General features: G+C 27.3%; 1 protein-coding gene across 1 annotated transcript; it reads left to right on the top strand.

Annotated features, from left to right (window-relative positions):
- Window positions 1–8,818: 8,818 nt before the first annotated feature.
- On the top strand, window positions 8,819–12,282 carry LOC101503329 (probable polygalacturonase). Its single transcript, XM_004487758.4, has 6 exons — window positions 8,819–8,958; window positions 9,624–9,935; window positions 10,484–10,604; window positions 10,709–10,883; window positions 10,969–11,039; window positions 11,307–12,282. Exons 1-6 carry the CDS (start codon window positions 8,953–8,955, stop codon window positions 11,984–11,986), a joined length of 1,365 nt encoding a protein of 454 aa, XP_004487815.1. The 5' UTR covers window positions 8,819–8,952; the 3' UTR covers window positions 11,987–12,282.
- The last annotated feature ends 1,188 nt before the right edge of the window (window positions 12,283–13,470 follow it).

Below are 13,470 nucleotides of genomic sequence, written 5' to 3'. Positions count from 1 at the left end.
TTGAGTTTAACTTTGTCTTTTATCCTAAAGTTATAGTCATGCAAGTACATTAGTAAATATGAACATGTGGTCCTGTGTGGCTGTATCTGATAAACAAGTTATTAAAAAGTTTCAGAGCTTAGTACAAGTCAAGTCACACAGGTTGGGCCCAACAGCACATTGGTTTTGTATTCGCACGTAGTATGTTTAGTTCATGTGGCCTACTTCCAAAAAACAAGCTATTTTAATGATAATGCATTTTAAAAAATTACACGACATCAACTACGGACAGATAGTTGATTAACTATGAACGGATTTTAAAAATTATTTGAAATTTTATCCACTGTGATGATCATTCTCCAAATATAAGTGAACAATTTTAAAAAAATTCTATTAATAAATTGAGTTTTGAAACTTTTTTTTTATTTAACTAACAATGATCTAATTATTTTTCTCAACTATAAAGTTCAAGAAGAGCAAGTCAGATGGGACATAAGGTGGTCACGGGTATGTCTCCAAAATTTTCAATAACGTTTTTTAAAAAAATACTATTATTTTTAATTCTTTTTAAAGTTGACGGAGTACCAATTTGATCAATAAATATAAATCTATTAAATATATTTTATGGACATACAACACTTAACCAAGTGCAAAACATAATTACATTAGATATTTATCTATATCTTCCTCTTATATTCTCTGTATCTTGTTTTTAAATATATTAATCTTATTTCTCTCATCTACTATTTACATCTATTACAAGTCATGTAATTCTTTGAAACGATATTTGTGTGGATTAATATAAAATACTTATCTCAAAAGTAAATTGAATGTATGGAGGTAGATAAATTTTATTAAAAAAATATAATTTTTATTAAAATTTTTTGAAAAATAAATAATTATTAATTGTAACAAGTTTATGAAAACAAATTTATATAAATCTATATATACTAATTGATTGTGATGAATTTTGACTAGATCTGACATGACATATGTTAATAGATATATTAATTAGTATAATATTGTTGTGTATGTTGTTGTAATTTTGAATTCTATAATTGGTGTATTTTATGAGTAAAATTGTTTCTATTAATAGAATTATAGTTGTTAAGTTATCGTTGTCGAAATGTATATTTTAGTCTAATATGTGAACATGACAAGTTATATGTGCTACTTTCTTGTTATATGAATTAATGTAACTAATGGCATACATCATTTAGATTGATATGTATAGATCATTAGTGCATCATGTAGATTGATATGTGTATATGGACTAAAATTTATTTTACCTAATTTTTAATTATAAAAAATATCAACTAAAATTTAATCTACTATTTCTATAGGAGTTTAATCGTCAATATATTTTTGTAAATTTATAATTTAAAATTCTTATATACAATATTATAATTTTTATTTATCCATTAAAATTTTAAAAATTTGACAATTTTAATTCAAACTCCGTCACTGCAAAAAACAATTAATTTATATTTTTAAAAAATATTATTGATCGATGTTAAAGTTTTATGTGACTTTCAAACACATGTCACCGCGAATCACCTATCAACGTAGTCTCACATCAACATCTATTTGATTTTAGAAGTATATATCTAAATAGAACAAAAATTGTGATTTTGGTCGAAATCATACATATTTAAAGAAATAGAAATTGTATTTTTAGGCTAATTTATGATTTTAGTCTCGATAAACGGTGTCTTTTTGGTAAAAGTCATTTGAAAATAAGTGATTATCTTATTTTGTCAACTAGAACCTACCTTGGGTGGTTTGCTAGAGCGACTCTCAACTCTTCCCACATGTTTATGCTCAGATTGTGGAACACTAATATGCGCTCATTAATAGCTTTATGAGTAGTTCTTCCGAAGAGGATACAATTTGTCATATAGTAACCGTAAGACTTTTGTCATTTGCAATAACTTTTTTTTTTATCTATTTACGGGGAAGCCCTTTATTTCCATCCAATTTAGAGAAAGTATGATCTACAAGTTTCTCCTTAAATTAAAAATGCATACCACTTATGGTCATGTTTGCATATTTAAACTCAAGGAGTTGCATTGAGCAATTGTCGGTTGTCTTTTTGAATCTAAAGGCTTGTCCTCGAACATAGAGCGTATTGTAAGCCTACACCCCAACACCTGTAGGTTAGATTTGAGACTTGCTAATTTGTCCTACTACCAAGTGATGATTTGGGAGGACGAGCCCAACTCAAAGCCTAGACAATATAATTAGATTAGATGTATGGTATAGAATTATGAAAAATTGAAAAAAATCATGATGTATTTCTTATAAATTTTTAAAAATAATAAAACTTGTCAATGATTGAGTTAGGTAATCTCCTATATATACGTTTTTATATCTTGTATTGATTGATACTACTTATCAAGCTCTTATTAACATTAAAAAAAAAAATATATATATATATATATATATAAGTGGTTTATATTATTGGAGTTATTACATTCTACTTAATTAGAAAAGAATATTAATGTGAACAAAAATATATTTATTATTCTCTTTTTTATAAATCTTAAATAATAATAATATTAAAATTAAAATACTAAAATATTTTTTGAGGTATAAATCATAAATAATAATAATATTAAAATTAAAATACTAAAATATTTTTTGAGGTATAAATCATACCCCTCCCTTTCTTAGGATGAAGAGATGTTTGGTCATATCCCATTTTGATTTTGATGTGGACCAAGACAGTACAGCGTGTTTAGACATAGACAATCTTTTCATTGATTTCCCTTAGAATGTAATCCACGCATCAAAGTACTATACATATCCCATGTTTAGTTGTTTACAACTACTCTAACATCACTTGTTCTCCAATTTGTGTCCAAAAAGGCTTATACCATGCGCATAGAAAGGAATCAAAAGGACAAACATGGCCATAGAAGTTCCATTTCATTCCATAGATGAATATTGGTCGTTTTACAACACATCTAAATGTTAATATATGAGTTTTTTTTCATATATTTTTTCACCGGAATTAATCTTATTTAAAGTATTACGATTGTTAATTTAAATTATGAATAAGAGACAAATAAAGAAAAATAAATTAAATAATAATTAAGAGAGTTATTACATCAAAAATTATAAACATTTATATAGTCTTCGGATAAATAACTAATTAATTAGTATCATTAACTGACTAATTTAATTAATTAATCAACTAAGATATCTAATATTGAGACATGTCAGATATTAAATGTGAGTTTTTCTCCTATATATAATTTATTTCTATAAATAAATATAAAATAAAAAATATTATTTTTATATTAATTATTCTCTAAATTGTGAAAATAACTCAAAAACAATTTATGAACATATTTTAAATTATTTTCATAACTTGTAAAGGATAACTTAAACAAGTTAATTAATATAAACGTTTATTAATTTGACGGCTGAAAATAGAACAGAGATTCCATGAAAATAAATACCTTCAAATCTTGTAGGCTTAAAATGTTACATTAAATATGTATGTTGTGTTATTCTTTTGCTTAAATACCAGCTGCATCGAAATTATTACAAATAAATAAATAACTACGTAATCAACATTTGCTTTAGGAAATTTTAAAGAAAGAATCATCAACTTTTCTACTTGTTTGAGGGTCGAGTGAGCTTTGATGTCTTATTGATATTGATTTATTTAAAGTCTAAACTTTAAACCATTGTTGGGACTAGAAAATAACAAAGAAACAAACACTAGCTGTGCAATAATTATGTATGAGATTGACTTTTTTACTGTTGGAAAGATTTACAATTTCTTCATAAAAAAAATAAAAAAAATAAGTGGAACATATATTTAAGGTTATCCTAATTTATTTTTCCTTCTCCAAAACCAACAAAACTTACCATTGTCTAGCGCAAGCAGGATACAGCTGGTTGAAAAGCGATGCATGCTACTTTTTAAATATAATTTAATTTCTATAAAATTATGACATTTTAAATACTATGTTGTTTTTTATTTTTAGTGGAATACATTTTATTGATTGGTGTTTTTAGTAAACTATATATATTTTTCGTTCTTAAATATCATCGATATATTACTTTTGTTTTTTAAAACCTTCTCAAAAAACCATTTTTTATACTATTAAGTCATCTCAAATTTTACTGATAATAATTTTTTAATAAAAAATTATTTTTTTAGTTGTAGTGGGTCTAATCGAATTTCATTTTTAATGTGGATTAAATGGTTTCGAATAAAAAAAAAGTTCATTTTTAATCTTCTTTTTTAAAATTGGCTTGAATTAATATTGAACTAATATGTAATTTAACCCATTTTAACATCTCTATTTAAACCGTTAAAGGCTATATCATCTCATCCAATTGTTTTTTAATATAATTTATTATCACCATTTTATGCCAAAAATAAAAAAAAATCAACTTGGTTGAGCAAAAACGTGCAACAAAGATATATTTCGCTGATGAAGACATTAGTTTGCTATGTTATTGTTCACTCCACCACCCTACATGAGCAAACATTTACAACAATGTCACTCATCTATATATTTTGAATCGACTATCTTTCTATTTTAAAGGGATATAATGTGAACATAAAAAAGATTGCAGTATATTTTGACACTATATAAAATATACATTACTCATAATTGTTGATGTAACTAGAAGAGAGAGAAAGAAAAAAACAACATTGTATCCAAATCGTATAAAAATACCGCGTTGGACAAAAAAAAATGACGTAGACGTAACATTTTTGTAAGTTTATCCCAATTTATTTTTCATGATAGCATGAAATTTCTCACACAAAATGAGTGATATCTTCTATTCTTCTCAATAAAGCTAAAACTAAAAATAAACAAATTAGGCCTTCTTTTCTCTGTCAAATTAATAACAGCTAGTCACTTAATAATACTCTACCTTAAAAAAATCATTGACCTGGCTGCCATGCTTAACTTAATAAATAAAAATTAAAAATTATATATGCCAAAAAACTAAATAATGATTTAGTTTTTTTTATATAAAATATAATCAAAATATCATTAAAAATATGACATAATTAAAAATAATTATCAACTAATATTTTTAATATTTGAATTGATAGTTTTTCGACAAAAATAATTTCCTTTTTATTTCTAGATGATTGTCTCTTTAGAAAAAAAATTAAATTGACATCTTTTTTCATGACACAACAAATTTTTATTTTTACCCTAAATCAATAATCTATGTAAACTACTTCCATCTCATTATACTTTATTATAAAAATACTCAATAATTAATAATAATAATTTTATAATATTGATATTCATATATTATTATTGTAAAGAGTTTTTATACTACGAATACATAATAACTAAACTTTATTTATTAATTATTTTATTTTTTAAATATGTAAAAAATCTGAAACAACAACTATTTTTAAATCTAGAGAACTTTTTTATATATTAATAACTAATCGTAAGTAAGGTCTTTATGAGATGCCTCATGTCATCATCCACACTACTTAATATTGTGTGAACTCTATATATGAAACTAATGACCAATATAGCAATACACCCAATTAAGGCAATAAAAAAATAAATAAAATGTGAGTTGTTTGGAGACAGTGAGGTTACCAACTCTTCAAACTTCATATACCAAGTTGGTACTAATTACTAGATTGAAAGAAACAATTGTTATTAATATAAAATTGAATTAAAAAAGGTAGAAAAGAAAGAGGGTCTTATGTGTGTGAGGGGGAGTGTAGTTTGGTATGTTCTGTCAAGTGAATGCAGCCAGGCTTGCATCTTGGCTATGATTGGAGTGGGTACCACCATTCCCCTGTTTCCCCTCTGTCAATCCACATGCTGCCTTCTAATCTCTATCCCCATGACATGCACCCCCAAATTTATTATTTATTCTTCTTCTCATTATTATTATTAGTAGTAATTCTATTTGAATTATATTATTATACTCATTCCATTTCAAATATAAACATAATTTTTCTGGTATAAAATATAAACATATGTTAACTATTTCGGCTATGTTTAAATTTATCTTTTATTAATTTCCATGAGGATTAATTTAAAATATAATGACATTTATTATTATTTTAAAAAATAAACAATCACTTATTTTAATAGATGTGAGAATAATATTTTTTTATTTATATGAGATTTAAAGAGTATTTTCTTTTTAGACCACTACAATGGAAGATTACTCTCTTTGTATGTCTTCATAAATATACTATTATGGAAAGAAAAAAAAGTGGAGGCTTATTATAAATATATACTTTTATATATTCACTCTCTCCTATCATTTGTGAGCCCCACAGGTACTATATTATATTCTTTAATTATTAACTTATTTTAATATTAAAAATAAATTACTATTAAAATGTAATATTATTTTAGAATAATAGCAAAAAAATTAATATTTTTAATATTAACTTAATAAATAAATATTTATTAATAATTACTATATTATAAATAAAACTATAAAATAAATGATTAATTGAAATTCAAATAAATACTCAAATTGATGTATAAATTATATAATTTTAGAGACTTTTATTAAATAAATTTTAAATGGTTTTAATCCAAATTAAAAATTTTAAGCACATATTCACAAATCAAAAAATCAATTGAGAAATAATTTAATTATATTTTTTATATTTATGTGTGTCATAATATATGTGTCTAAATATTATGTTAAAGCAAGTATTTTTTTTCTTCTATGTCCTTCAATCACCTTCCACGTCTCACGAAGGAATACCTTGATGTGACCTCTTAGCGCCACGTGTCACTGCCAGCACAACTTCGATCGAAGCTTTATTGTTTCCACCCCGAAAAGTCCTATGTTCTCACCACTAATGAGCATCTTACATATGTAAAAACATAACAATGACGTTGTTTGTTGATGATGTTGTTCTAACGCTGTGGCACACACACACACACAGAAGAAAAAACACACATAAATAAGCCTAGTAAGTAATAATGTAATAATTCTCTGACATGTTAAAAAACCCAACACTATGCAGCCACAATCTATGAAGCCGTTTCAAACAATTTTGTCGGCGAAAGACGTTACTAATCATTTTCATTAACAGTTCCAATCACCAATTAGTGCTAATTAATTTATTCTTTTCGTGTCTTTTCTTCTTCAGTAGTGTAATTTTTTTTCCCTTAACTACCGTATTCACACCCCTCGAACGCAGAGAAATGGAGAATATTTGAATCAAAGTCTATATATTAATGTCTTTATACTTGTCAATTGAGTTATTTTTATGAGACATATATAATATTCTATTATAAATATATTTAAAAATAGGAATATTTATTTACTAAATTCGTACTCAAATGAGTAATTAATTTGATTGTTTTATATATATTAAAAAAGTGAATAAATAAATAAAATATTTCATCTGATTCATAATAATTTTTGTATTAATAAAAAAAAATTGTATAAAAAAGACTGACATTTAGTTTTTAATATAATTTTAATTATTTTTCTCAATAACACTATTTAATTTACACAATGTCCATCACTATTTGATCCCTATTTTGTATTAAGTTAATATTTGATCCCTATTTTGTATTATGATAATAGAAATATACCAATTATTAATAAACATACTAGAGTAAAACTCTCATTTTCTTTTTTTTTTTTATTTATCATATTTTTTAATCAATGTGAAATAGTCAAATACAATTATCATTTTATTAAATTGTTCTTATAAAGTATTCATACATTTACCATTATCATTTATATAAAGATATAAAGAGAAAGATATCTCATTGTGAGTGATCTATATATACTATTAATTATATGCTAATATATTACTTATTGATATTACATTAAAAAAATAGTTAATTTTAAGACAAATAATTTTACAAATGAATCATTCAATTATGGGACGAAAAGAGTGTTAGAAACTAAATATAATTTAAAAATTAATTAAAAAAACTACTAGAAAATGCATAGATAAAAATGACTCCTATTTCTTCTTAGTTAATTATTCGTTCAAGATTCAAATTTTGTCAATACACTAATATTAAATTTCTTAGAAGAAAAACTATGTCGTTCATTGTAGTTCTTAATCAATTTTTTTGTGATTTATGTTTTGATCTATGTGAGTATGATTATTTAGATCTCATATTATGCGGTTTAAATTCAAATATTCTACTGTTATCTATTAACTATGTAATTGCCTTTATTTTAAATAAAAAGATTTGTAACACTTTTTTTAGTAACTATAGATTTTGCTTTATAATTTCATCTAGATTGTCAAACTAAGTGGCACAACATAAAATTAACAACAATAATAAAATTATAACTTTGTAAATAACATATTTTTATAATACCAACTTTTTAATTTTTTAAAATAATTTATTTATTTAATTATTATGATATGCAGATATACTCTCATTTAATTGTAAATCAATGCGAGTGGATTCAAATCAATAATATCATAACTTGTTATAGATAAACCAACCTAAATCACGTTTACACGAAATCAATTAAACAGAAGGGACCAACCTCATATGCAACTTTAGTCCACCTCAACTTGAGAAATTAATATCTTAAACGTAAAATGATATTCAGTTAAAAAAGAAACACTGATACTAAAATAATTGATGCCTGAAATGAAAAAGCTGTCATTTATATAATACATTTTAATAATTTCCTGTTTTAATAAAGAAAATCTCTTACCAAATATTTATGCATATACATGTCAATATATGAAAGGACCATTAATCTTCTTCCTTTGCTGTCATTTTTTACATTGGTACATTAATTCTTACAATAATAATATATAATAATACTCACAAAACTGCATAAAGCTGCTTCTTTTCTTCCTCCTCTGCCTTCTTCTTCTTCCTCTCTCTCTCTCTCTCTCTCTCTCTCAGCAATTTCTTTTTCAGTTTTTCTTACTTGTCTTTGCCTTGTCACTAGTGCTGGTTCTTGTGTCCTTTACTCTCTGACCCTTTTTTCCAGCTTTGACCTGAGAAGATGCTTGTAAGTACGTTTCTCTCTGGCTTCAATTTTGTTTATGTTTTCTTTTTCCATTTTGAGTTTTGACCTTAAACTTGTTCCAAATCTGAGACTATATTGTTTTCTGTTGATAATTACTAAAAGGGTCTCTTCAAGTTTCGATCTTTGGTTGGAATTTTATATGTTTAAGTCAAAGTTTTTGTGTTTTCATTCATATGGGTCATGTTTTATGTATGTGATTCATTTTGGGTTGTTCTGTTTCATTTGTTAGATAATGGTGATTGTTGTTCATGGTGGGGCTTCTGTCGAATTTTGTTTAATTTTGATCTGATAAATTGATCTCATAAACTTGCATTTTAGTTTGATTTCAGCTTTCAATTCCCTTTTGAAGTTCTTTCTCATCTGCTTATGTTCTCTATAAATATCTTGAATTGATATGAATATTTTTGTTGAAGTGAAAATTTAGCATTATTGTTGATTTGTTTCGTTGTTTTTGCTATGAATTTTCTTGATTTTTCTATTCCACTTTTGTGGTTGTTCAATCTTGTTTCAGATTTGTTTCAAACCTCTATCTGAAGTTAATTATTTGCTTCATGAACAATTATTTGTTGAACTATGTTTGGCTTTATATGTTGTTCTTGATTTTGGATACTCTGGTGATTAATTGGTTCTGTGACCTTTTTTTTCAGGTGGCATTGCTCTTGCTTCTGGCATTGAGCAATGCCTTGATAGTTTATGGAGATGTTGAGCAGTGTGGTTTGAATCCAAAATTGGATCCTAGACCACACAGTGTCTCAATTTTGGAGTTTGGTGCAGTTGGAGATGGTAAAACATTGAATACAATTGCATTCCAAAATGCAATTTTCTATCTCAAGTCATTTGCTGATAAAGGTGGTGCTCAGCTCTATTTGCCACCAGGACAATGGCTCACTGGTAGTTTCAATCTTACCAGCCATCTTACCCTCTTTTTGGAAAAAGGTGCTGTCATTATTGGATCTCAGGTACTTTCTACCTCTTGCTTATTTTTTGAGTAAACCGTAGTTTGGGTCCTTGAATATGTCAAACTTTGTCTTTAGTTAGTTTAGTCTTCAAAACGTGTCTTCCGTTTGTCAATTTGGTCAATGAAATTACTAACTAAAAACACACTAAGAATGTTTAAACTTTGAATGTTTTGATACATTCAGGGACTTTGTTGACACCGATGGATACATTTAAGGATCAAAATGATTGTTTACTACTTATTTACTAGCTTTAGAAATTTGAATAGTTTTGCCTGTTTTATTTTGATCTCTTGCAATGTTGTTAAATTAACAGCTATATTGCTGTTATAGCATAGTGGAATTTGAACAAATCGACATTGTTCCGTGATGCGCTATTTAATGCAAAGTGTTGTCAAATAGCCGCTATAACGCTATAGACATAGTATAGTAGAATTTGAACAAACTGCTATTTTCCGTGACTCGCGATTGACAACACTGATCTCTTGTGTATGAAATATTTCATGTTCAACCAATTTATGGCTTATTGAAGAGTGGTTTTTCTTGTGTAGGATCCATCTCACTGGGATGTTATTGAACCTTTACCGTCTTACGGCCGAGGGAAAGACGTTCCTGAAGGAAGACATAAGAGCTTGATAAATGGTTACAAGTTGGAAGATGTGGTCATAACAGGTTTTTCTATTCTAATCCAAACACTTTGTTTCCTTCTACCAATTTTTTTCATATTTCTGTTTCTGAAGATTGAATTTTCACATTTTTTCATATAACTTCATCAGGCAATAATGGAACCATTGATGGCATGGGAATGATTTGGTGGGATTTGTATAACTCTCATTCCCTTAACCATAGTCGTCCTCATTTGGTTGAAATTATATCATCTAATTTTGTGGTTGTTTCAAATCTTACATTCTTGAATGCTCCAGCATATAGCATCCACCCAGTTTATTGCAGGTATATATTTTTTCTACTTCTTGATACTTATTTTGCAACAAAAACAATAAGTAATATTGATAATGTTTCATTTAATTTCATGCAGCAATGTACATATTCAAAACATTTCAATCTCTACTCCTCCCGATTCCCCTTATACTGTTGGTATAGTACCAGGTTTGTAACATGTTATGGACTCAATTTTTCATCCTCATTGTGAAAAATGACAATGCCTGTTAAACATCAATAGCTTACCAAACTTTGGTGATGTTCAATGAAGCACTGACACTGACATGTTGAAACCGATAATATTTTGAGAAAATGAATTAATTTAATGTACATGTGTCCGTGTCAAACACCAAGATACTAGTCACTTCTTCAATCTAAAATGTGCTACAGAGGTCACAATCACTTAGCTAATGTTTGTGCATTTATTGTTTTCAGATTCTTCTGATAATGTTTGTATAGAAGATTGTATTGTTTCAATGGGATTTGATGCAATATCTCTAAAAAGTGGTTGGGATGAGTATGGACTTACCTATGGAAGACCAACTGAGAAAGTACACATCAGAAGGGTTCATCTCCATGCATTTTCCGGCTCAGCTCTTTCGTTCGGTAGCGAAATGTCTGGTGGCATTTCAAATGTTCTTGTGGAACATGTTAAAATTTTCAACTCAAATAGTGGAATTGAATTCAGAACCACCAAAGGAAGAGGTGGTTATATAAAAGAAATTGCCATATCAAACATTGAAATGGAGAATGTGTATACAGCAATTGGTGCTAAAGGTGATTGTGGCTCTCATCCTGATGACAAATTTGATCCAAAAGCTTTTCCACTTTTGAATCACATTACTTTGAAGGATATTATTGGCAAAAATATCACAATTGCTGGAAGTTTTGAAGGGATAAAAGAATCTCCTTTCACAAACATTTGCCTTTCAAATGTAACATTGTCTACAAATAATGTTTCTCCAATTACATGGGAATGTTCAAATGTGTCAGGATTCTCAGACTCAGTGTTACCTGAACCTTGTCAAGAACTTCATAACGCCTCATATTCTTCATCTTCATCATCATCATGTTTCTACTTGATGAGTCTCGGTCGAAAAACTGCAGGGTTTTAATAAATCATTCTCAACACAAGATGAAGAATAGGCCACATTCTTTCCAAAATAAAACAGTTGCTCAATTTTTTTTGTTCCTTCCATTCCTTAGATTTCCATTCTTGCATATTCCAAAATAGGTCATTATTTGTACAGCTTCATTTCTTCATTCATGTGTAAGGAAATTTTGGTAAAGGACTGAAAATGTGATAGTTTTTTTTTTTTTTTTTTGCATTAGTTTCATTGTGATTTTTATTTCACTGTAAAGCATTTAGTGGATTTGGTGATACTTTTAATTCAAGAAAGTTCAACTTTAAGTAATAAGTATCCAACTATCCATTTGTTCTTAGTAATGTTAATATAACTACTAAAGCATAGTAAATATCAAACATGTCAAGCTTGGAGATGAAGGAATTGAAAACAAGAGCAGTCAATGCCTTAGTGAGAAAATCTACTACTTTGGAGTTTATTCCGCACAAAATGACGATCTATTTCGAGGTGTTTGGTGCGTTCATGGAACACTGAATTAGCATCAACATACATAATAGTTTAAAGAATAGGATCTTGATGGAAAATCACCATTCACCAATAGATCACTAATTAGGATTGATCTGCCATTGGAGAGACTTCACACATAATCAGTTAGATGTTGATAATCTAAGGGGATATGATGTGAAGTGGAGGAAAGTAGAGTGGGAGTATCTATCAGGCATGGTGAGGGATGTGGTGGAAGTCCAACATAAAAAACAGTATAGAATCTGAAGGTGAAAATTTGTAAGGGAAAATGTGTTCATGATGAAAGACATTTCTTGAAAAAAAAATTATTTACTATTAAGTTTTTATATAAGGCAATAGCTTTCATACCACTTTTATATCCAAATAATACATCTCTTGGTTCAATGTTGCCTTGATGATTATACAAAGTGGATGCATAACACAAAGAGCCAAACACCTTAAAATCAAGAAAATTAGGAGTTTGATTAAAAAGTAAATTATGAAGTGACTTATTTTGAAGTAAAAGACATGGAAAATTATTTGTCATGAATTGCTTTGATTTCTTAAATAATCAACCCAATAAAATTCCTTTATCACACTTGGAGTCAAATTTTCTAAGTTGAACCTTACCACTCAAAATATAAAACCACATCCCAAAGTGTGTAAATATGAAATGTTAAAGATTGATGTGATGTATATTCTATTTTGAACATAGCATGGAATGCCAACAAGCCCAGTTTTGTGAGATTATTTTCTCTACATAAATTCTTAAATAAATTCTTAAAGCTTTCATTCCTAAATTTACGACCATGATCACTTTTTATTGCAAAAATGTATTTTTTTTTTCATAAGAGAAGACTTAAAAGGACTCAATCTTATAGGCAAGAAATTTTGCGGAAGCCCATATGGTATTATCATCCACAATCACTAATTTCCATTTTTTCTTGTATATAAATGAACTGTTAGCTTTTGTACCCCCATTTAAACTTGTACCCCCCAAATTTGTTAAA

The sequence above is a fragment of the Cicer arietinum genome, chromosome 1, assembly GCF_000331145.2.
Source record: "Cicer arietinum cultivar CDC Frontier isolate Library 1 chromosome 1, Cicar.CDCFrontier_v2.0, whole genome shotgun sequence".
Classification (NCBI taxonomy): Eukaryota; Viridiplantae; Streptophyta; class Magnoliopsida; order Fabales; family Fabaceae; genus Cicer; species Cicer arietinum.
This window is presented reverse-complemented; position numbering and strand designations above follow the sequence as displayed.